The sequence below is a fragment of the Salmo salar genome, chromosome 03, assembly GCF_965601325.2.
Source record: "Salmo salar chromosome 03, fSalSal1, whole genome shotgun sequence".
Classification (NCBI taxonomy): Eukaryota; Metazoa; Chordata; class Actinopteri; order Salmoniformes; family Salmonidae; genus Salmo; species Salmo salar.
The window spans coordinates 41,210,001-41,232,358 of record NC_138293.1 but is presented as its reverse complement, the minus strand read 5'-3'; the positions used below and the strand labels follow the sequence as shown (position 1 = coordinate 41,232,358).

At 42.9% G+C, this 22,358-nt stretch overlaps 1 protein-coding gene across 2 annotated transcripts in view; it reads right to left on the bottom strand.

Moving 5' to 3' along the window:
- LOC106599971 (serine/threonine-protein kinase STK11) overlaps positions 1 to 22,358 on the bottom strand; it is a 75,800-nt gene that overhangs the window by 11,980 nt on the left and 41,462 nt on the right. For both annotated transcript variants that reach the window (XM_014191302.3, XM_014191304.3), the window contains exons 4-7: positions 15,184 to 15,273; positions 6,352 to 6,484; positions 6,036 to 6,172; positions 3,409 to 3,536 (exon numbers count right to left, since the gene is read on the bottom strand). In XM_014191302.3, the coding sequence (XP_014046777.1) occupies positions 3,409 to 3,536; positions 6,036 to 6,172; positions 6,352 to 6,484; positions 15,184 to 15,273 (488 nt within the window). The remainder of the gene's footprint in view (positions 1 to 3,408; positions 3,537 to 6,035; positions 6,173 to 6,351; positions 6,485 to 15,183; positions 15,274 to 22,358) is intronic.

Below are 22,358 nucleotides of genomic sequence, written 5' to 3'. Positions count from 1 at the left end.
ACAGAGCTCCTCTGTGGAGATAGGAGTATCTTCAGAAGGAGAACCATCTCCGCAGCACTCCACCAATCAGGCCTTTATGCCAGAGAGGCCAGACAGAAGCCTCTCTTCAGTAAAAGCACATGACAGACTGCTTGGAGTTTGCCAAAATGCACCTAAAGTCTCTCTGACCATGAGAAACAAGATTCTATGGTCTGATGAAACCAAGATTGAACTCTTTGGCGTGAATGCCAAGCGTCACATCTGGAAGAAACCTGGCACCATCCCTACAGTGAAGCATGGTGGTGGCAGCGTCATGCAGTGGGGATGTTTTTCAGAGGCAGGGACTGGAAGACTAGTCAGGATCGAGGGAAAGATGAACGGTGCAAAGTACAGAGAGATCCTCGATGAAAACCTGCTCCAGCACGCTCAAGACCTCAGACTGGGGCTAAGGTTCACCTTCCAACAGGACAATGACCCTAAGCACACAGCCAAGACAATGCAAGAGTGGCTTCGGGACAAGTCTCTGAATGTCCTAGACTGGCCAAGCCAGAGCCCGGACTTGAACCCAAAAATAGCTGTGCAGTGATGCTCCCCATCCAACCTGACAGAGCTTGAGAGGATCTGCAGAGAAGAATGAGAGAAACTCCCCAAATACAGGTGTGCCAAGCTTTTAGCGTCATAACCAAGAAGACTTGAGGCTGTAATCGCTGCCAAAGTTGCTTCAACAAAGTACTGAGTAAAGGGTCTGAATACTTATGTAAATGTAATATTTCAGTTTTCTATTTTTAATACATTTGCAACCATTTCTAAAAACCTGTTTTTGATTTGTCATTATGGGGTATTGTGTGTAGACTGATGAGGGACAAAAACGATTTAATCAATTTTAGAGCAAGGCTGTTAGGTAACAAAATGTGGAAAAAGTCAAGGGGTCTGAATACTTTCCGAATGCACTGTAGGCCTGCCTAAGTTACGGTATTAAGACTAAACAGGATGGGCTCTTAGGCCTACAGCTTGATGGAGGTTATAGAAGGCTGCTCTATTAAGCCTACAAATGATAATGTCATTACTTATTATTATAATGATTATCATAATCGTAATTATAACAATAAGGTGATCAAGGAAAGAGGGTTATTACGATAATAAATAAATTTTTAAAAAATTTAAAAAAGAATTTGGATAGTACCAGAGAGGCTGGTCTAACAATAAAAAGTGTAAAGCATAGCAAAGATTAAAAACAGACGAATTTGTGAAATTGTTGCGTGAGGCTCGGTGCTCACGGGATCAGTAGACTATTAAAACAAAACACTCAAACAGGCAACAGAAGCAGGATGTCTTACTTCTGTAGATATGGATGGTTTATAAAACTAGGCACATTTTACAGTTAGGCTGTTGATTACAGACCTAATTAAGTTGGGGTTTCCTCTCGCTTCACTGTTCTTAGACAATTAAGTCGAGGGCTATTTTCCTCATCTCCTAACTCTGCTGCTGCTTCCGCCGCATCATTCAACACCAATATGCTGGGTAACTTTGCTATTTTGCACTTAGCAACAAGGTCAAGGAAAAGGCAACAATTTAACAGCGCACTGATGTGTTTCAGAACAGCAACCACTATCCAATGCGGGAGAAAGCGCATGTTATAAAATAATATTGTTTTTATTTTGTGTTGCACCATTGTTCTTACATAATAACCACATACAATTTCAGTAGCACATCTCTTAGACTGATGGACTGTGCCATCCCCACGGCCTCCACTCAGACAGGTGTCTTGTACACCATGATTTTTATTTTTTATTTTACTACTGCTCGACTAAAATAAATCTCGGTCGACCAATCGCCTATCGGCCAAACAAACGACCAGCCGACAATCTGTGCACATCCCTACTATCCATCTCTCTGTCCTTACTACTGCCTAGCCCGCTGCCAAGGCAAGGGGGGGGGGGGGCTATCCGAGGACAGACAATGGAGACATGCAAGGAATGACAATGATGAACTGCCCACAATACAAATGCTATGACAAAATGTCAGACTAGAGCATCGTAAAATGTGCACAAGGCTGCAATAAATGTGATAAAACATTTAGCAGCCTACACTAACACAGTCATTCCAATTAGGTCACAAAAAATAACTAAGGCTTCTTTAATGACATAGCTTAATGCCATAGCCGTGCAGAGCTATCAGCATGACCACGTTAATGGGTTCTACTTTCTACAGGTTGGGGGAGGTACGCCATGCGTGCTGATGGCATTCACGAGCGTGCTGAAGGACACCTTTGTGCCAGGCACGTATTTATTTTAGAGACGCCAATTGCAGGCTGGCTCTTAGAACTGGGCTGCGTCACCACACACATCACTACATACACACGTGTGCACACATATCTAACATACAAGCAGGCATGCGCACAGACACGTCAAGAGGAAATGGACAGTCATTTCTGCAGTGTGGTCTGCAGTGTCACGACAGGGCTGACTAGAGAAATATCAAACCAGTTTCTATGACTATTTATAAGCTTGCATTGCTTTGACTACAAAGTTTAACAAAGGGAAAAAAACACTTCTGTTCTCAATCTAGTCTCGTTCACAAAATGCATGTGGGTCTTTTTCAAAAGCTATGATGAGCTTTGCAGACAAAGTTCTTCTGCGTCAGAGAAAAACCTTTGACCTGTCCTACACTACCCATTGCCATAAACTTAATTTCCTAAACCCTTCAATATCAATCAGATCAACTGTGCCTTTGTTGTTAGAAAGTGTTGTGATAACGTCCTTTCTAGCATGCCTAGCCAGTCACCACTTTGAGGCTTTAAATGTCAGAGAAATACTACTGTATACGCACGCACACGTGAACTTAAACACACCCCAGGTATGAAATTATTTTGAAGCATCTAGACTGCGCCACAAGGTGTGCTAACATTCCTCTTTCTGAAGATGATATCTCCCTTTCATATCTGAAGTCTCCAAGGCCAAATCTCATTGTCTGAGGTTCTACCGTAAGCGTAGTCCACTTCTGTTCCTATATCAATTGGAAAGTGATAGCAGCAGGGTTGTTCAGAGGAATTTCAATAGAGTGTATGATAGGTTACAGGCCTCTGATGCAGAGGAGACAGATGGAGAGTCAACGTCATGGTGCCATCTACTGGACAAGCTCAGAAAATACCACAGGGCATTTCTCAATGTATTCCAGTGATTCCCCTAACACACAAAGGTGTCCAACTCCTGTCCAGGATAGACAGGGGGTGCAGGCTTTTGTTCCAGCCCAGCAATAACATTTAATTTTAGGCCATGAGTAGTCGGGTGCATTTGAGTAGACCTGGAAGAAAGCTCTCACTTTACCCTCCATGACCGGAGTAAGCCACTGACTGATTAACGGCTGTGTAAAGCCTCGAGCTAAATAATTATTTAATTCAGAGATGGTCTTCATCATGGTCATCCTCACCTTGCAGTAGGTCTGACAGGGCAGGCCCGCACTCTTCTGGAACACTGTAGTCTCCCTTCCCAATGTTCTCAAATAGCTTATAGATGTTGTCCCCTTCAAACGGATAAAGACTCGTCGTAATGTTGTATCTACGGCATGGAAAGGGAAACAGGCAAGACATATGAGTTTATTTGAGTTTATTTGAGAGAATCTCTGCTCCACTTTAAGCCATGAGAGATTGACATGCATAATCAATGTTAGCTCTCTGTGTACATTTAAGGGCCAGCCGTGCAGCCCTGTTCTGAGCCAATTGTACATTTCTTAAGTTCCTCTTTGTGGCACCTGACCACACGACTGAACAGTAGTCCAGGAGAGACAAGACAAGGGCCTGCAGGACCTGCCTTGTTGATAGTGTTGTTAACCTGTTAGGGCTAGGGGGCAGCATTTGCACGTCTGGATAATTTTTTTTTACCCGATTTAATCTGGTTACTAATCCTACCCAGTAACTAGAATATGCATATACTTATTATATATGGATAGAAAACACTCTAAAGTTTCTAAAACTGTTTGAATGGTGTCTGTGAGTATAACAGAACTCATTTGGCAGGCAAAACCCTGAGACATTTTCTGACAGGAAGTGGATACCTGATGTGTTGTATTGACTTTAAACCTATCCCATTGAAAAACACAGGGGCTGAGGAATATTTTGGCACTTCCTATTGCTTCCACTAGATGTCACCAGCCTTTACAAAGTGTTTTGAGTCTTCTGGAGGGAGATCTGACCGAACAAGAGCCATAGAACGATGATGTCCCATTAGACACCTGGCGCGCGAGTTCATGTTGGGTACCCTCGTTCCAATACGTTATAAAAGAGTATGCATTCGTCCACCTTGAATATTATTCATGTTCTGGTTAAAAAAGGCCCTAATGATTTATGCTATACAACGTTTGACATGTTTGAACGAACGGAAATATATTTTTTCCCCTCGTTCATGACGAGAAGTCCGGCTGGCTTAGATCATGTGCTAACAAGACGGAGATTTTTGGACATAAATGATGAGCTTTTTTGAACAAAACTACATTCGTTATGGACCTGTGATACCTGGAAGTGACATCTGATGAAGAGAATCAAAGGTAATGGATTATTTACATAGTATTTTCGATTTTAGATCTCCCCAACATGACGTCTAGTCTGTATCGCAATGCGTATTTTTCTGGGCGCAGTGCTCAGATTATTGCAAAGTGTGATTTCCCAGTAAGGTTATTTTTAAATCTGGCAAGTTGATTGCGTTCAAGAGATGTAAATCTATAATTCTTTAAATGACAATATAATATTTTACCAATGTTTTCTAATTTTAATTATTTAATTTGTGACGCTGACTTGACTGCCGGTTATTGGAGGGAAACGATTTCCTCAACATCAATGCCATAGTAAAACGCTGTTTTTGGATATAAATATGAACTTGATAGAACTAAAAATGCATGCATTGTCTAACATAATGTCCTAGGAGTGTCATCTGATGGAGATTGTAAAAGGTTAGTGCATCATTTTAGCTGGTTTTATGGTTTTGGTGACCCTGTCTTTGAATTGACAAAACATTACACACAACTCTTGTAAATGTACTGTCCTAACATACTCTAAATTTATGCTTTCGCCGTAAAACCTTTTTGAAATCGTAAAACGTGGTTAGATTAAGGAGATGTTTATCAGAGCAAATTTACGAAAGCACCCGAATGTCCATTGCGAACACACACCGACTAACATTTAGCTAAGCTAAGAATGACAGGAATAATCAAGTCAATAAACGTTGGGTAGTTAGCCTATAGTTAATATACTGGCAAGTTCGATGTATAAGTAGCCAACTAACGTTAGCTAGCTAGCTAACATACCAATACATCCTGCTGTAATGATACACTGTGGTTCGTAAGGACAGCGTAGCTAACAAATTGTCAGCCAATAACGTGTAAGGTAACCTATTTTAAGTCATTACTTTATTACATTGCTCAACATTTTCTTAACATCTGTCATACTTTGTTAAAGCAATGAATTTGTATCCCCTCTCGTTGTACTTCGACTGCATATTTTCCGCTATTTTCTTCAAATCTGGAAACAATGTGAAGCCACGCCCATTTCCTGGATTATGGGCCCTAAAGTACGGAAAGTGTCCTCTGCGTGTATACTTCATATTTTGGCAAATTTAGTACGACATCCGGGAACTTTTGGCATACTAACTATATCCATACTATGACCAATAAGCATACTATGTACTCAATTCACGTCACAAATAGTATGGTTAGTGCAGTTAGTATGAGTATTCGAACACAGCTCATGTCTCAATTGCATCAAGGCTTAAAAATCCTTCTTTAACCTGTTTCCTCCCCTTCATCTACACTGATTGAAGTGGATTTAACAAGTGACATCAATAAGGATCATTGCTTTTACTTGGATTCACCTGGTCAGTCTGTCACGGAAAGAGCAGATCTCCTTAATGTTTTGTACACTCAGTGTATGTTGGATAGACACGTAATCAAAGCGCTAGGTGGAGCTATTTTCATTACCATTGATTATCCTTCCAGATCAACAGAAAGGTGCTGAGCTAGGGTTAGGGGTCAGGGTGGACTTGGACATTGCAATGGCCATTACTCACAGTGTGATGCCTGCAGACCAGATGTCCACTTTGAACCCTGAAAAGGTGTCCAGGCCATTGGCGATCTCGGGGGGCTGGAACGCCGGCGAGCCCTGACTCGTACGACATGTGTCATCCTCTGCAAACGGGTGCAGAGCCTGGTGGTGGGGGAGGGAGAAGTAAGAGAGAGCGAGCAAGAGATCGGGAGAAAAAGCTCAAAATCAGCACACTCAGAGGGAAGAATGCTGTCTGCATAATATAGTTAAGAACATGCATTTCCCCAACAATGGGTAATATACAGGTAAAGGTGACTGAGGTAAGTGAGATGACATCTCACCTCTGCCACGCCCAGGTCGGAGATCTTGAGTGCCCCGTCGGTAGTCAGAAGCAGATTTCCTGGTTTAATGTCCTTGTGAACGATTCCCTGGCTGTGCAAATATTCAAGGCCATCTAACAGCTGTAAAAAATACCTGAGAGGGAGGGAGGGTTAATAATAAAAATCCTACAAGACAAGTCAGTACACTACATTAGCTCTATGGTGAATCCTAACTTGAGATCTGTGCACACCGCACACAACTTGATATTTTGTATAAATCAAAACATCAGTGCATAATTTACACGACACAAGTGTGAGCTCAGCCATACATGACGTATTGATCCAAGCAATCTAATAGGTCTTTTAATCAAGTGTGACTATAAATTAGTGTTTAAAGGCCCAATGCAGCCGTTATATATCAAATAATTTCTGGGTAACAATTAACCCTCATACAACCGACTGGGGTCATTTTGAACCCAGAGGCATGTTTTATATCATAGCCAATAGGTGGTTGATTGAATTCTTCAAAATGTTAATGACCTTGTCAATCAACTTTTTCTTAATAAATATACATAAATTGCTTAGTGTTTCTGTATAAAGACTTCAAATAAAATAAAAATTCAGTCCTTTGGGGTCATTTTGACCACAGCCAAAAACAAAAATTCTGCTTATAGTAATTTGATAGATGGGAATCTAGGTTTTCTGGAGACGTAATAACAAGTTATCATACCACAAGAGGGTGGAGGGGAACCTGCATCAGTGATTTTGACCAGATAGACTGATCACCGACAGAGATAACTCACCATATACTCATCTAACATTGTCCTTGTCTATAGCAAGTATCATACAGTGAGGGAAAAAACGTATTTGATCCCCTGCTGATTTTGTACGTTTGCCCACTGACAAAGAAATTATCAGTCTATAATTTTAATGGTAGGTTTATTTGAACAGTGAGAGATAGAATAACATAAAAAAAATCCAGAAAAACGCATGTCAAAAATGTTATAAATTGATTTGCATTTTAATGAGGGAAATAAGTATTTGACCCCTCTGCAAAACATGACTTAGTACTTGGTGGCAAAACCCTTGTTGGCAATCACAGAGGTCAGACGTTTCTTGTAGTTAGCCACCAGGTTTGCACACATCTCAGGAGGGATTTTGTCCCACTCCTCTTTGCAGATCTTTTCCAAGTCATTAAGGTTTCGAGGCTGACATTTGGCAACTCGAACCTTCAGCTCCTTCCACAGATTTTCTATGGGATTAAGGTCTGGAGACTGGCTAGGCCACTCCAGGACCTTAATGTGCTTCTTCTTGAGCCACTCCTTTGTTGCCTTGGCCGTGTGTTTTGGGTCATTGTCATGCTGGAATACCCATCCACGACCCATTTTCAATGCCCTGGCTGAGGGAAGGAGGTTCTCAATCAAGATTTGACGATACATGGCCCCGTTCATCGTCCCTTTGATGCAGTGAAGTTGTCCTGTCCTCTTAGCAGAAAAACACCCCCAAAGCATAAGGTTTCCACCTCCAAGTTTGACGGTGTTCTTGGGGTCATAGGCAGCACTCCTCCTCCTCCAAACACAGCGAGTTGAGTTGATGCCAAAGAGCTCTATTTTGGTCTCATCTGACCACAACACTTTCACCCAGTTGTCCTCTGAATCATTCAGATGTTCATTGGCAAACTTCAGACGGGCATGTATATGTGCTTTCTTGAGCAGGGGGACCTTGCGGGCGCTGCAGGATTTTAGTCCTTCACAGCGTAGTATGATATCAATTGTTTTCTTGGAGATCATTGACAAGATCATCCCGTGTAGTTCTGGGCTGATTCCTCACCGTTCTCATGATCATTGCAACTCCACGAGGTGAGATCTTGCATGGAGCCTCAGGCCGAGGGATATTGACAGTTCTTTTCTGTTTCTTCCATTTGCGAATAATCGCACCAACTGTTGTCACCTTCTCACCAAGCTGCTTGGCGATAGTCTTGTAGCCCATTCCAGCCTTGTGTAGGTCTACAATCTTGTCCCCATCCTTGGAGAGCTCTTTGGTCTTGGCCATGGTGGAGAGTTTGGAATCTGATTGATTGACTGCTTCTGTGGACAGGTGTCTTTTATATAGGTAACAAACTGAGATGAAGAGCACTCCCTTTAAGAGTGTGCTCCTAATCTCAGCTCGTTACCTGTATAAAAGACACCTGGGAGCCAGAAATCTTTCTGATTGAGAGGGGGTCAAATACTTATTTCCCTCATTAAAATGCAAATCAATTTATACAATTTTTGACATGCGTTTTCCTGGATTTTTTTTGTTGTTATTCTGTCTCTCACTGTTCAAATAAACCTACCATTAAAATGGTAGACTGATCATTTCTTTGTCAGTGGGCAAACGTACAAAATCAGCAGGGGATCAAATACTTTTTCCCCCCTCACTGTAGGACTGCATACAAAACCACAATTGCATAATTTTTGTGCCTATAGAAATGTGCCAATGGTATACAAAGTAGTGTTCTCCTCGGGCCATCAAATTCGAGCCCGGTCTTACCCAAGCCTGGTAAGCTGAAGCCTGAGCCCAGGCCGACATCATAGAAATGTAAATGAGCCCAAACAGCCTGATCTCTAGAAAACAGTATATTGATTTAAATTGGTATTGAGAACAATGAAGCGGGCAGCAGTGGAGCGAGGAGACCAGGAAACCGCCAGTCTTAGAAAAGCACTGAGAAAAGCACAGAGGGGAAACAATTTGCTAGAATGTTATGTAACTTAACAAGTGGATTTTGCTCTTCACTCAAAAAAAAAGCCTGTGACTTGTCTGATAATCAATTCATGTGATTTTGTTTCACTGAATCTCCGTCTGTATATTTAGTTAGGCTAATTGATCTCTGGCTAGGAAAATAAGTCGAGGTGGTAGCTCATTTATTTATCTGCTTATAGTGCATTCGGAAATTATTCAGACCCCTTGACTTTTTCCAAAATGTGTTACATTAAAGCCTTATTCTAAAATTGATTAAATTGTTTTTTCCCCCTCAATACCCCATAATGACAATGCAAAAACAGGTTTTGGGAAATGTTCTGCAAAAATAAAAATAAAAAACATATTTACATAAGTATTTAGAGCCTTCACTCAGTACTTTGTTGAAGCACATTTGACAAGAGATTACAGCCTTGAGTATTCTTGGGTATGACGCTACAAACTTGGGAAGGGATGCGGTATTCTGCAAGTGAAGCTAAACCAGGCTACACACCGCCTATATATAGCACGGCCCTGCAAGAAATGGAAGCCAATTTGAGAACTATTGCAGCTAGGAGATGGTTTTGTTTGTGTCAACTGACATTTGGACTAGCTGAAAGGGACACCGTTTCCTGGGGATTGTCACCAGTTTCATTGACGGAAACTATCAAGGCCACACGGTGTTGTTGAGCTGCGAGCACATACAAAAACACCACACAGCAGAGGCCATTTACCAAAAATATCAGTGTCCTGAGAAACTGGAACGTGCAGCGACAAGTAATACGAGTGGTGACTGACAGCGCAAGCAACATGGTCTAAGCCTTCAACCTACCTTGTTTCGAGGAGACCAATGATGATGGACAGGAGGAAGATGAGGCATCCGACATGGCACCACCTGCGATCTCAGTTCCAAACTGACCATATAGCCAACAATGTGGACATGATGGTAAACCAGTACTTCAGAGTCAAATCTCCATTTTACGGTGCCCAATTCACATGCTTCAGCTCGCAACAAAGGATGCCATTAACATGCATGATGGGGGTTAGCGGACTGATCCAGAAACTGGAAAAACTTCTGAAAAGTGTTAGGAAGTGTACATTGAACACAGAAGAAAGTGATAGATTGGGAGTGCATCCCACAACAGCATGTATGACAAGAACAGCCAATTACGCATGACTGAGTCTGTATTAAAGATGTTCAAAAGAGACCCATTGTGGAAAAACAAACTGAAGTCTACCTCTGATTCAAAACTCACCCTAAACGAAATGCGTTGGCTACAGGTCCTGGTGGAGGTACTGACACCACAAGCTGACCTCACTGATAATATGCAGAAAGAAATGAGGAACCTGGGCATGATTCTCCCCGTGGTGTCAGAAACAAACTGTTGACTACCGTGTCTCAGGCCATAGACATTGCTGCTTTTGCAGAAACGATCAGATAACGTTTCCACTCAGTACAGGGGGTATTATAATGATAAACATCTTGTCCTAACCGCCATCCTGGACCCCAGGTTTAAAACTGAGCGGGTGATAAGGGATGAGCTGGTGCGTAACCAGCTTGGAGAGATACGCAACCTCCTTGTGAAGGAAACCGAGGCTATCAATGTGCCTCCGGCAGGTGCATTTGCCGTACCAGCAGCACCAAAAGACTTCACATGTTCAGCTCTTCATTCAGCAGCAGCGATCCTCTGTACAATCAAAATGAGAGGTAAAGGAGTACATAACGGTCATGAGAAGAAATGCAGACGTTATCACCTTTTGGAAAGACAACTCCTCATCCCTGCCCTGCTTGGCAAGAGTGTCCCAAAGGGTTTTTAGCATCCCCAGTGGCTCTGCAAGCACAGAGGGTATTTTCTGCTGCTGGCCTACTCTCAAGGCACCATCGCATAAGCCACAGACTCTGGCCAAAATCATGTTTCTCAAAGTGAATTCAAAAGGCACGGTAGACTGAGCCTAACAAGGAATTTTTCCATTTAATTTGTATTTAATTCTAAGTAAGACACAGCCTATATGTGCAATTTATAGACTATAAAGGATTTATAGTGTTGTTTAAATGCTGAAGAGCTTAATGTTCCTGCCAGCCTAGTTTGCCACACTCGCTTCAAAGTATTTCTTTGTAGGCTATAGCATTGATATAGACTAATAATATTCATTTTCATTGCTTCTTAGGCTGTCTGGCTCATGACCTATTTAGAGTGTTTATGTGCCGTTTAATATGACATATAGCTTTTTTGAAATGATCACCTTTGTTATTTATTAAAATACTTTCCATTTAAATCATATGGATTGCTTTCAATACTTCAAACCCAAAATGGTAGGTCCACTTAGTCAAAGATTTTATGGTGATTTTAAACAAAACATTTATGAAGCTAATTTGGAGAGACAGTTTTTCTTTCCTTCCTGTAAGCGTGTTAACGTTTTTTAGCGGAGTGGCTGGAAAGAACGTTGAGCGCCGGAGCAAAAGGATGTTGAGCGCTGATGAGCAGAATTTCCAACCGCTCAACTCCGCTCACATACTGTGGCTAGGCTGTATCGGCAATAACCTGTTAGGGCTAGGGGGCAGTATTTGCACGGCTGGATAAAAAAAATGTACCCGATTTAATCTGGTTACTAATCCTACCCAGTAACTAGAATATGCATATACTTATTATATATGGATAGAAAACACTCTAAAGTTTCTAAAACTGTTTGAATGGTGTCTGTGAGTATAACAGAACTCATTTGGCAGGCAAAACCCTGAGACATTTTCTGACAGGAAGTGGATACCTGATGTGTTGTATTACCTTTAAACCTATCCCATTGAAAAACACAGGGGCTGAGGAATATTTTGGCACTTCCTATTGCTTCCACTAGATGTCACCAGCCTTTACAAAGTGTTTTGAGTCTTCTGGAGGGAGATCTGACAGAACAAGAGCCATGGAACGATGATGGCCCATTAGACACCTGGCGCGCGAGTTCATGTTGGGTACCCTCGTTCCAATACGTTATAAAAGAGTATGCATTCGTCCACCTTGAATATTATTCATGTTCTGGTTAAAAAAGGCCCTAATGATTTATGCTATACAACGTTTGACATGTTTGAACGAACGTAAATATATTTTTTCCCCTCGTTCATGACGAGAAGTCCGGCTGGCTTAGATCATGTGCTAACAAGAAACGATTTCCTCAACATCAATGCCATAGTAAAACGCTGTTTTTGGATATAAATATGAACTTGATAGAACTAAAAATGCATGCATTGTCTAACATAATGTCCTAGGAGTGTCATCCGATGGAGATTGTAAAAGGTTAGTGCATCATTTTAGCTGGTTTTATGGTTTTGGTGACCCTGTCTTTGAATTGGCTAAACATTACACACAACTCTTGTAAATGTACTGTCCTAACATACTCTAAATTTATGCTTTCGCCGTAAAACCTTTTTGAAATCGTAAAACGTGGTTAGATTAAGGAGATGTTTATCTTTCAAAGGGTGTAAAATAGTTGTATGTTTGAAAAATTTGAATTTTGACATTTATTTGGATTCAAATTTGCCGCTCTTGAAATGCACCTGCTGTTGATGGAGTGCACCACGGGGGGGACGCTAGCGTCCCACCTAGCCCATAGAGGTTAATAGATGCCATTGGAATATGGACTTCTCCTGATTCTGAGATGAGCTGCATGTGGTGGTCATGTGGATCATCATTCTACCGAATGCACTCCAGCCTATTCGTATTGCAATATGAAACATTTCAATGATCAGAAAAAAAAGCTTCATCATGACCACGAATTTCTCTGGCCCAGCCAATATTGGAATCCTGACGCCGCAGAGAGAGCAGCAGTGAAAGGTGCAGACACGCACAGTTAATCTTTCTTAACACAGCACCGCAAACCCAAAACACAGAATGAGGCCCAGCAGCAGTCGGGCCCCATCGGATTCGGGCTGAGAACTCTTATACGTCTGCTAATGGTATACAGTGCATTCGGAAAGTATTCAGACCCCTTGACTTTCTACACATTTTGTTACGTCAAAGCCTTATTCTAAAATGGATTCAATATTTTTTCCCCTCAAATATACACACAATACCCCTTAAATGATAAAGCAAAAACATGTAGAATTTTTTACAGATTAAAAAAAATATATATTACAAAACTGAAATATCACATTTACGTAAAGTATTCAGACCCTTTACTCAGTACTTTGTTGAAGCACCTTTGACAGCAATATCAGCCTCAAGTCTTGGGTATGACAGTACAAATCTTGGCATAGCTGTATTCGGGGAGCTTCTCCCATTCTTCTCTGCAGATCCTCAAGCTTTGTCAGGTTGGATGGGGAGCGTCGGTGGACAGCTATTTTCAGGTCTTTCCAGAGATGTTCGATTGGATTGAAGTCCAGGCTCTGGCTGGGCCAGTCTAGGACATTCCGAGACTTGTCCCGAAGCCACTCCTGCAATATCTTGGCTGTATGCTTAGGTTCCTTGTACTGTTGGAAGGTGAACATTCACCCCAGTCAGAGGTCCTGAGCATGGTACCAGGTTTCCTCCAGACGTGAGGCTTGGCATTCAGGCCAAAGAGTTCAATCTTGGTTTCATCAGACCAGAGAATTGTGTTTCTCATGGTATGAGAGTCCTTTAGGTGCCTTTTGGCAACCTCCAAGCGGGCTGTCATGTGCTTTTTACTGAGGAGTGGCTTCTGTCTGGCCACTCTACCATAAAGGCCTGATTGGTGGAGTGCTGCAGAGATGGTTGTCCTTCTGGATGGTTCTCCCATCTCCACAGAGGAACTCCGGAGCTCTGTCAGAGTGACCAAGGCCCTCCCTGACCAAGGCCCTACTCCCCTAATTGCTCAGTTTGGCCAGGCAGCCAGCTCTAGGAAGAGTGATGGTGGTTCCAAACTTCTTCCACTTAAGAATGATGGAGGCCACTGTCTTCTTGGGGACCTTCAATGCTGCAGACATTTTTTGGTACCCTTCCCCAGATCTGTGCCTCGACACAATCCTGTCTCGGAGCTCTATGGACAATTCCTTCAACCTCATCGCTTGGTTTTTGCTCTGACATGCACTGTCAACTGTGGGACCTTATATAGACAGGTGTGTGCCTTTCCAAATCATGTCCAATCAAGTTGGACTCCAATCAAGTTGTAGAAACATCTCAAGAATAATCAATGGAAACAGGATGCACCAGGAGGTCAATTTTAAGTCTCATAGCAAAGGGTCTGAATATATGCAAATAAGGTATTTTATTTATAAATTTGCGAACATTTATAAAAACCCGCTTTGTCATTATGGGGTATTGTGTGAGGAAATTGTTTTATTTATTCCATTTTAGAATAAGGCTGTAACGTAGCAAAATGTGGAAAAAGGGAAGGGGTCTGAATACTTTCCAAATGCACCGAATGATACCGTATAATGAGTACATACAGTGCCATAAATGTAACGACAGAAAAGTAAATGTTTCATGTCAAACGATTTAGGACAAATCCATCAAATCACTAACCATGAGAAAGGGTTAAACATAAGTTTTAAATCAACTTGTGAATTTTATTGAATATAGCCATGATCCCACCTTCCCCCCCATTTCTTAATGTAATGACATGAAACAAATATGCGATTATTATCAATCACTTAACAGCTGTAACAAGGTTAAAAAAATAACATTATTTACATGTCTAATGATGTTTTAATAAGAATTAAGTTGATATTTTGCTACGATTGTTGCTTTTTCCAACAGTTTCTTCTTGGGGTCAAAATGACTCCAGTTGGTAATCCATGTATGTTCAATATGGTGGTAGTATGAGGGTTAAGTACCTTAATACCTTACTGTAATAGATTTCCATTCAAATGGGCAAAAATTACTTTTGCAAAAAACTCTCATGCAATAACAAAACAGTCTTAGCTTTATCAGCAATGGAGAGCTCTGCCTAAACTTAGTCTTGGAGTAGACTCTGCACAGAAGCTCAGACAAATAAAATAAAGAGAGATGGCGCAATTGAACAAGAATGGGGGGCTAGAGGCAGAGAGAGATGGCAAAGTAGATAAAGGGCAGGCGAGAACAATAGAGAAATGATGAGTGAGCAAACGAGAGATAGAGCTGTTGAAAAAGAGGAAGAGAAAGAACAGCTGAGGGAGCTGCCGAGAAAGCGAGAGAGAAAGAAACTTACCCGTGAGCTTGAAATACTGGAAATCTTTTCTCTGGGACGCTGTCCAGCATTTCTTGCATCCCACATACGCAATACTCCATCACCATATACGTAAGATGGGCAGTCAAGGGAATACTCAAAACACAACAGGGCAATGAGAAGCATTTACACACTAAAAGTTCCATATTAAACAGCCATTAAAATACAACAGAAAGGGAAAGACATTTTCCTCTAACAGAAAGCATATAAGTAACGAGGGCGGCAGGGAGCCTAGTAGTTAGAGCGTTGGGCCAGTAACCGAAAGGTTGCTGAATCGACTCCACGAGCTGACATGGTAAAAATCTGTCTTTTTGCCCCTGAACAAGGCAGTTAACCCACTGTTCACTGGTAGGCCATCATTGTAAATAACAATTCGTTCTTAACTGACTTGCCTAGTTAGATAGAACGTTAAAATAAAAATATATATATATACACTTTTTAAAGAAACAGAACGCATATAAATTACTGGCTCAGAGTGGGAAATTGATTAAATATGGCATTTGTTTTACTTTAGGTGAGTTTCCCCAAAGCTTTTAGCCAGCAGCAACGCAGGTTATCATGGAACTACAAAATTGATTAGGCAAAAACCAGATATAAATGAATTAGATACTATCTTCAAGAAAACCTCAAGGTCGGGGATGGGTAACTTTGATGTGGGTCACAAAAAAAATAAACTAATCTTGAGGGGTCACAGTTGCTTGCGGGTCTGCGTACCCCCCCCACACACACAGCGAGCAAAACATTTTAGTGCCCCCCTCTTGACAGCGGAATTTTTTTTTACATTTTAGAGTTGATTTCGTTCAATTCTACACATTTTGCCATGGGCTGTAGAGAAAATGCTGCAGTTTTAAAGCAAGTTTGCTGCAACTCTACACATTTTGCCATGGGGCGGAGAGAAGATTTTGTAGTTTTTAATATGATATCTGAGTGAAACTATATCTGATAACTGAGTGAAACAAGTTGAGATAGCTGGCTGGTAAATTAACTTAGCATTCTAAAAAAATAAATGTGGATATGGGCTGACTGACTGACGATCAGTGACTGACAGAGAAACTGCTGATGCACAACCAAATTTCTAAATTGCATCTTGTGTATTCTACTATTCTAGCTTTGAACAGTAAGTTGATACAATGACTGAGTTCCAAAACAGATCCAAGGGCCTTCAAAAGTGGGGGAAGAGAGGGGAGATGAGTGTGAGAGAAAGAGGAGCAATAGAGAAGAGAGAGAAAGAGGAGAAAGAGAAAGAAAGAGAGAGGGAAAGAGAAAGAGAGAGGAGAAGGAGAAGAGAGAGAAAGAGGAGAAAAAAGAGAAAGAGGGGAGAAAGAAAGAGGAGAGAGGAGAAAGAGAGAGAAAGAGGAGAAAGAGAGAGAAAGAGGAGAAAGAGAGAGAGGAGAAAGAGGGGAGAAAGAGAGAGAAAGAGGGGAGAAAGAGGAGAGAAAGAGGAGGAGGGAGGAGAAGGGAGAGAAAGAGAGCGAGAGAGGAGAGAGAGAAAGAGGGAGAAAGAAAGGGAGAAAGAGAGGGAGCGAGAAGGAGAGAAAGAAAAAAAGGAGAAAGAAAAAAAGGAGAAAGAGAAAAAGGAGAAAGAGAAAGGGAGAAGAAAGAGAAAGAGAGGAGAAAGAAAGGGAGAAAAAAGAGAGGAGAAAGAAAGGGAGAAAGAGGAGAAAGAGAGCGAGAGAGGAGAGAAAGAGGGGAGAAAGAAAGAGGAGAGAGGAGAAAGAGAGAAAGAGGAGAAAGAGGAGAGAGGAGAAAGAGAGGAGAAAGAGAGAGAAGAGGAGAAGAGAAAAGAGAGAAAGAGGAGAAAGAGAGAGAGGAGAAAGAGAGGAGAAAGAGAGGAGAAAGAGGGAGAAAGAAAGAGGAAGAAAGGGAGAGAGGAGAAAGAGAGCGAGAAAGAGAGAGAAAGAGAAAAAGAAAGAGAAAGAGAAAAAGGGAGGGAGAGAGAAAGAGAGGGAGAGAGAGAAAGAGGAGAAAGAAGAAAGAGAGAGAGAAAGAGGAGAAAGAGAGAAAGGAGAAAGGAGAGAGAGAAAGAGAGCGAGAGAGAAAGAGAGGAGAAAGAGAGCGAGAGAGGAGAGAAAGAGGGGAGAAAGAGAGAGAGGAGAGAAAGAGGGGAGAAAGAGAGAAGGGAGAAAAAGAGAGAAAGGGAGAAAAAGAAAGAGAGAAAGAGAGCGAGAGAGGAGAGAAAGAGAGAAAGGGGAGAAAGGGGAGAAAGAGTGAAAGAAAGAAAAAGAGAAAGAGAAGAAAGGGAGAGAGGAGAGAGAGGAGAAAGAGAGCGAGAAAGAGAAGAAAGAGAGAGAAAGAGGGAGAGAGAAAGGGAGAGAGAGAGAGAGAAAGGGAGAAAGAGAGAAAGGGGGAAAGAGAGAAAGAAAGAAAAAGAGAAAGAAAGAGGAGAAAGAGAGGGAGAAAGAGCGAAAGAGAAGAAAGGGAGAGAGAGCGAAAGAGAGGAGAAAGAGAGAAAGAGAGCGAGAGGAGAGAAAGAGAGCGAGAGGAGAGAAAGAGAGCGAGAAAGAGAGAAAGAGAGCGAGAGAGGAGAGAAAGAGAGCGAGAGAGGAGAGAAAGAGCGAGAGAGGAGAGAAAGAGCAGAGCGAGAGAGGAGAGAAAGAGCAGAGCGAGAGAGGAGAGAAAGAGCAGAGCGAGAGAGGAGAGAAAGAGCAGAGCGAGAGAGGAGAGAAAGAGCAGAGCGAGAGAGGAGAGAAAGAGCAGAGCGAGAGAGGAGAGAAAGAGCGGAGCGAGAGGGAGAGAAGAGAGGAGCGAGAGAGGAGAGAAAGAGAGGAGCGAGAGAGGAGAGAAAGAGAGGAGCGAGAGAGGAGACAGAGCGAGAGAGGAGAGAAAGAGAGGAGCGAGAGGAGACAGAGCGAGAGAGGAGAGAAAGAGAGGAGCGAGAGAGGAGACAGAGCGAGAGAGGAGAGAAAGAGAGGAGCGAGAGAGGAGAGAGAGCGAGAGAGGAGAGAAAGAGAGGAGCGAGAGAGAAGAGAGAAAGAGAGAGCGGGAGAAAAAGAGAGAGCGGGAGAAAAAGAGAGAGCGGGAGAAAAAGAGAGAGCGGGAGAAAAAGAGAGAGCGGGAGAAGAGGGAGAAAGAGAGGGAGAAAGAGAGAAAGAGAGAGAGAGAGAGAAAGAGAGAGAAAGAGTGAAAGGGAGAAAGAGGAGAGAAAGAGGAGAGCAAGAGAGGAGAGAAAGAGGAGAGGAAGAGAGGAGAGAGAGAGAGGAGAGAAAGAGAGGAGCGAGAGAGGAGAGAAAGAGAGGAGCGAGAGAGGAGAGAAAGAGAGGAGCGAGAGAGGAGAGAAAGAGAGGAGCGAGAGAGGAGAGACAGAGCGAGAGAGGAGAGAGAGCGAGAGAGGAGAGAGCGAGAGCGAGAGAGGAGAGAGAGAGAGCGGGAGAAGAGGGAGAGAAGAGGGAGAGAAGAGGGGGAGAAGAGGGGGAGAAGAGGGGGAGAAAGGTAGAAAGAGAGAAAGAGGAGAAAGGGAGAAAGAGAGAAAGAAAGGGAGAAAGGGAGAAAGAGGAGAAAAAGAAGAAAGAGGAGAGCGAGAGAGGAGAGAAAGAGAGCGAGAGAGGAGAGAAAGAGAGCGAGAAAGAGAGGGAGAAAGAGAGCGAGAGAGGAGAGAAAGAGGAGAAAGAGAGCAAGAGAGGAGAAGAGAGAGAAAGAGGAGAAGAGAGAGAAAGAGGAGAAAGAGTAGAAAGAGGAGAAAGAGGAAGAAAGAGAAGAAAGAGAAGAAAGAGAAGAGGAGAAAGAGGAAGAAAGAGAAGAAAGAGAAGAAAGAGGGAGAGAGAAAGAGAGAGAAAGGGAGAAAAAGAAAGAAAGGGAGAAAAAGAGAGAAAGAGGAGAAAGGGAGAAAGAGGAGAAAAAGAAGGAGGAGAGCGAGAGAGGAGAGAAAGAGAGCGAGAGAGGAGAGAAAGAGAGCGAGAAAGAGAGAAAGAGGAGAAAGAGGAGGAGAAAGAGGAGAAAAGGAGGGAGAAAAAGAGGGAGAAAGAGGAGGGAGAAAGAGGAGAAAGAGAGCGAGAGAGGAGAGGAAAGAGAGAAAGAGGAGAAAGAAAAGAAAGAGGAGAGAGAAAGAGGAGAAAGGGAGAAAGAAAGAGAGAGAAAGAGAAAGAAAGGGAGAAAGGGAGAAAGAGAGCGAGAGAGGAGAGAAAGGGAGAAAGAGAGCGAGAGAGGAGAGAAAGGGAGAAAGAGAGAGAAAGAAAGGGAGAAAGGGAGAAAGAGAGAAAGAAAGGGAGAAAGGGAGAAAGAGAGAAAGAAAGGGAGAAAGAAAGGGAGAAAGAGAGAAAAAGAAGAGAAAAAGGAGAGAAAGACGAGAGAAAAAGGGAGAAAGAGGGAGAGAGAAAGGGAGAGAGAAAGAGAGCGAGAGAGAGAGCGAGAGAGGAGAGAAAGAAAGAGAGAAAGAGGAGAAAGAGGAGAAAGAGAGGGGGAGAAAGAGGAGAAAGAGGGAGAGAGAAAGAGAGAGAAAGGGAGAGAAAGGGAGAGAAAGGGAGAAAGGGAGAAAGGGAGAAAAAGAAGAAAGAGGAGAGCGAGAGAGGAGAGAAAGAGAGCGAGAGAGCGAGAAAGAGATGGAGAAAGAGAGCGAGAGAGGAGAGAAAGAGGAGAAAGAGAGCAAGAAAGGAGAGGAAAGAGAGAAAGAGAGCGAGAGAGAGAAAGGGAGAAAGAGGAGAAAGAGGAGAGCGAGAGAGGAGAAGAGAGAGAAAGAGGAGAGAAAGAGCGAGAGAGGAGAAAGAGAGAAAGAGGAGAAAGAGAAGAAAGAGGAGAAAGAGAGAAAGAGGAGAAAGAGAAGAAAGAGAGGAGGAGAAAGAGGGAGAGAGAAAGAGAGAGAAAGGGAGAAAGAGAGAGAAAGGGAGAAAAAGAGAGAAAGGGAGAAAGAGAGAAAGGGAGAAAAAGAGAGAGAGAGCGAGAGAGAAGAGAAAAAGGAGAGAAAGACAAGAGAAAAAGGGAGAAAGAGAGAAAAAGAGGGAGAGAGAAAGGGAGAGAGAGAAAGAGAGAAAGAGCGCGAGAGAGGAGAGAAAGAGGAGAAAGAGCGCGAGAGAGGAGAGAAAGAAAGAGAGAAAGAGGAGAAAGAGGAGAGAAAGAAAGAGAGAAAGAGGAGAAAGAGGAGAAAGAGGAGAAAGAGGAGAAAGAGGAGAAAGAGGGAGAGAGAAAGAGCAGAGAAAGAGGAGAGAAAGAGCGAGAGAAAGAGGAGAGAGAAAGAGGAGAAAGAGAAGAAAGAGGAGAAAGAGAGAAAGAGGAGAAAGAGAAGAAAGAGAGAAAGAGAGAGAGGAGAAAGAGAAGAAAGAGAGGAGGAGAAAGAGGAGAAAGAGGGAGAGAGAAAGGGAGAAAGAGAGAGAAAGGGAGAAAGGGAGAAAAAGAGAGAAAGGGAGAAAAAGAGAGAAAGGGAGAAAGGGAGAAAAAGAGAGAAAGAGAAGAGGAGAAGGAGAGAGAAAGAGGAGAAAGGGAGAAAGAGAGAAAGAAAGGGAGAAAGAAAGGGAGAAAGAGAGAAAAAGAAGAGAAAAAGGAGAGAAAGACGAGAGAAAAAGGGAGAAAGAGGGAGAGAGAAAGGGAGAGAGAAAGAGAGCGAGAGAGAGAGCGAGAGAGGAGAGAAAGAAAGAGAGAAAGAGGAGAAAGAGAAGAAAGAGAGAAAGAGGAGAAAGAGGAGAAAGAGAGGGGGAGAAAGAGGAGAAAGAGGGAGAGAGAAGAGAGAGAAAGGGAGAGAAAGGGAGAGAAAGGGAGAAAGGGAGAAAGAGGAGAAAAAGAAGAAAGAGGAGAGCGAGAGAGGAGAGAAAGAGAGCGAGAGAGCGAGAAAGAGATGGAGAAAGAGAGCGAGAGAGGAGAGAAAGAGGAGAAAGAGAGCAAGAAAGGAGAGGAAAGAGAGAAAGAGAGCGAGAGAGAGAAAGGGAGAAAGAGGAGAAAGAGGAGAGCGAGAGAGGAGAAGAGAGAGAAAGAGGAGAGAAAGAGAGCGAGAGAGGAGAAAGAGAGAAAGAGGAGAAAGAGAAGAAAGAGGAGAAAGAGAGAAAGAGGAGAAAGAGAAGAAAGAGAAGAGGAGAAGGAGAGAGAAAGAGGAGAAAGGGAGAAAGAGAGAAAGAAAGGGAGAAAGAAAGGGAGAAAGAGAGAAAAAGAGCGAGAGAGCGAGAGAAGAGAAAAAGGAGAGAAAGACGAGAGAAAAAGGGAGAAAGAGGGAGAGAGAAAGGGAGAGAGAAAGAGAGCGAGAGAGAGAGCAGAGAAAGAGAGGAGGAGAAAGAAAGGAGGAGAAGAGAAAGAAAGAGAGAAAGAGGAGGAGAAAGAGAGAGAAAGAGGGGGAGAAAGAGGAGGAGAAAGAGAAGGGAGAAAGAGGAGAAAGAGAGCAAGAGAGGAGAGAAAGAGAGCGAGAGAGGAGAGGAAAGAGAAAGAGAGAGAGAAAGAGAGAAAGGGAGAAAAAGAAGAAAGAGGAGAGCGAGAGAGGAGAGAAAGAGAGCGAGAGAGGAGAGAAAGAGAGCGAGAGAGGAGAAGAGAGAGAGAGAGCGGAGAAAGAGAGAAAGAGAAGAGAAAAAGGAGAGAAAGACGAGAGAAAGAGAGGGAGAAAGAGAGGGAGAGAGAAAGGGAGAGAGGAGAGAAGAGAAAGAGGGGAAAGAGGAGAGAAAGAGAAAGAGGGGAAAGAGAAGAAAGAGAGGAGGAGAAAGAGAAGAAAGAGAGGAGGAGAAAAAGAAGAAAGAGAGGAGGAGAAAGAGGAGAAAGAGGGAGAGAGAAAGAGGAGGAGAAAGAGGAGAAAGAGGGAGAGAGAAAGAGGAGAAGAAAGAGGAGAAGAAAGAGGAGAAAGAGAGAGAAAGAAAGAGAGGAGGAGAAAGAGGAGAAAGAGAGAGAAAGAAAGAGAGGAGGAGAAAGAGAAGAGAGAGAAAGAAAGAGAGAGAGGAGAGAGAGCGAGAGAGGAGAGACAGAGCGGGAGAGGAGAGACAGAGCGGGAGAGGAGAGACAGAGAGCGGGAAAGAGCGGGAAAGAGCGGGAAAGAGGAGGAAGAAGAAAGAGAGAGAAAGAGGAGAAAGAGGAGAAAGAGGAGAAAGAGAGCGAGAGAGGAGAGGAAAAAGAGAGCGAGAGAGGTGAGGAAAAAGAGAGCGAGAGAGGTGAGGAAAAAGAGAGCGAGAGAGGAGAGGAAAGAAAGAAAGAGAGCGAGAGAGAGAACGAGAAAGAGAAAGAGGAGAGCGAGAGAGGAGAGAAAGAGAGAGGAGAAG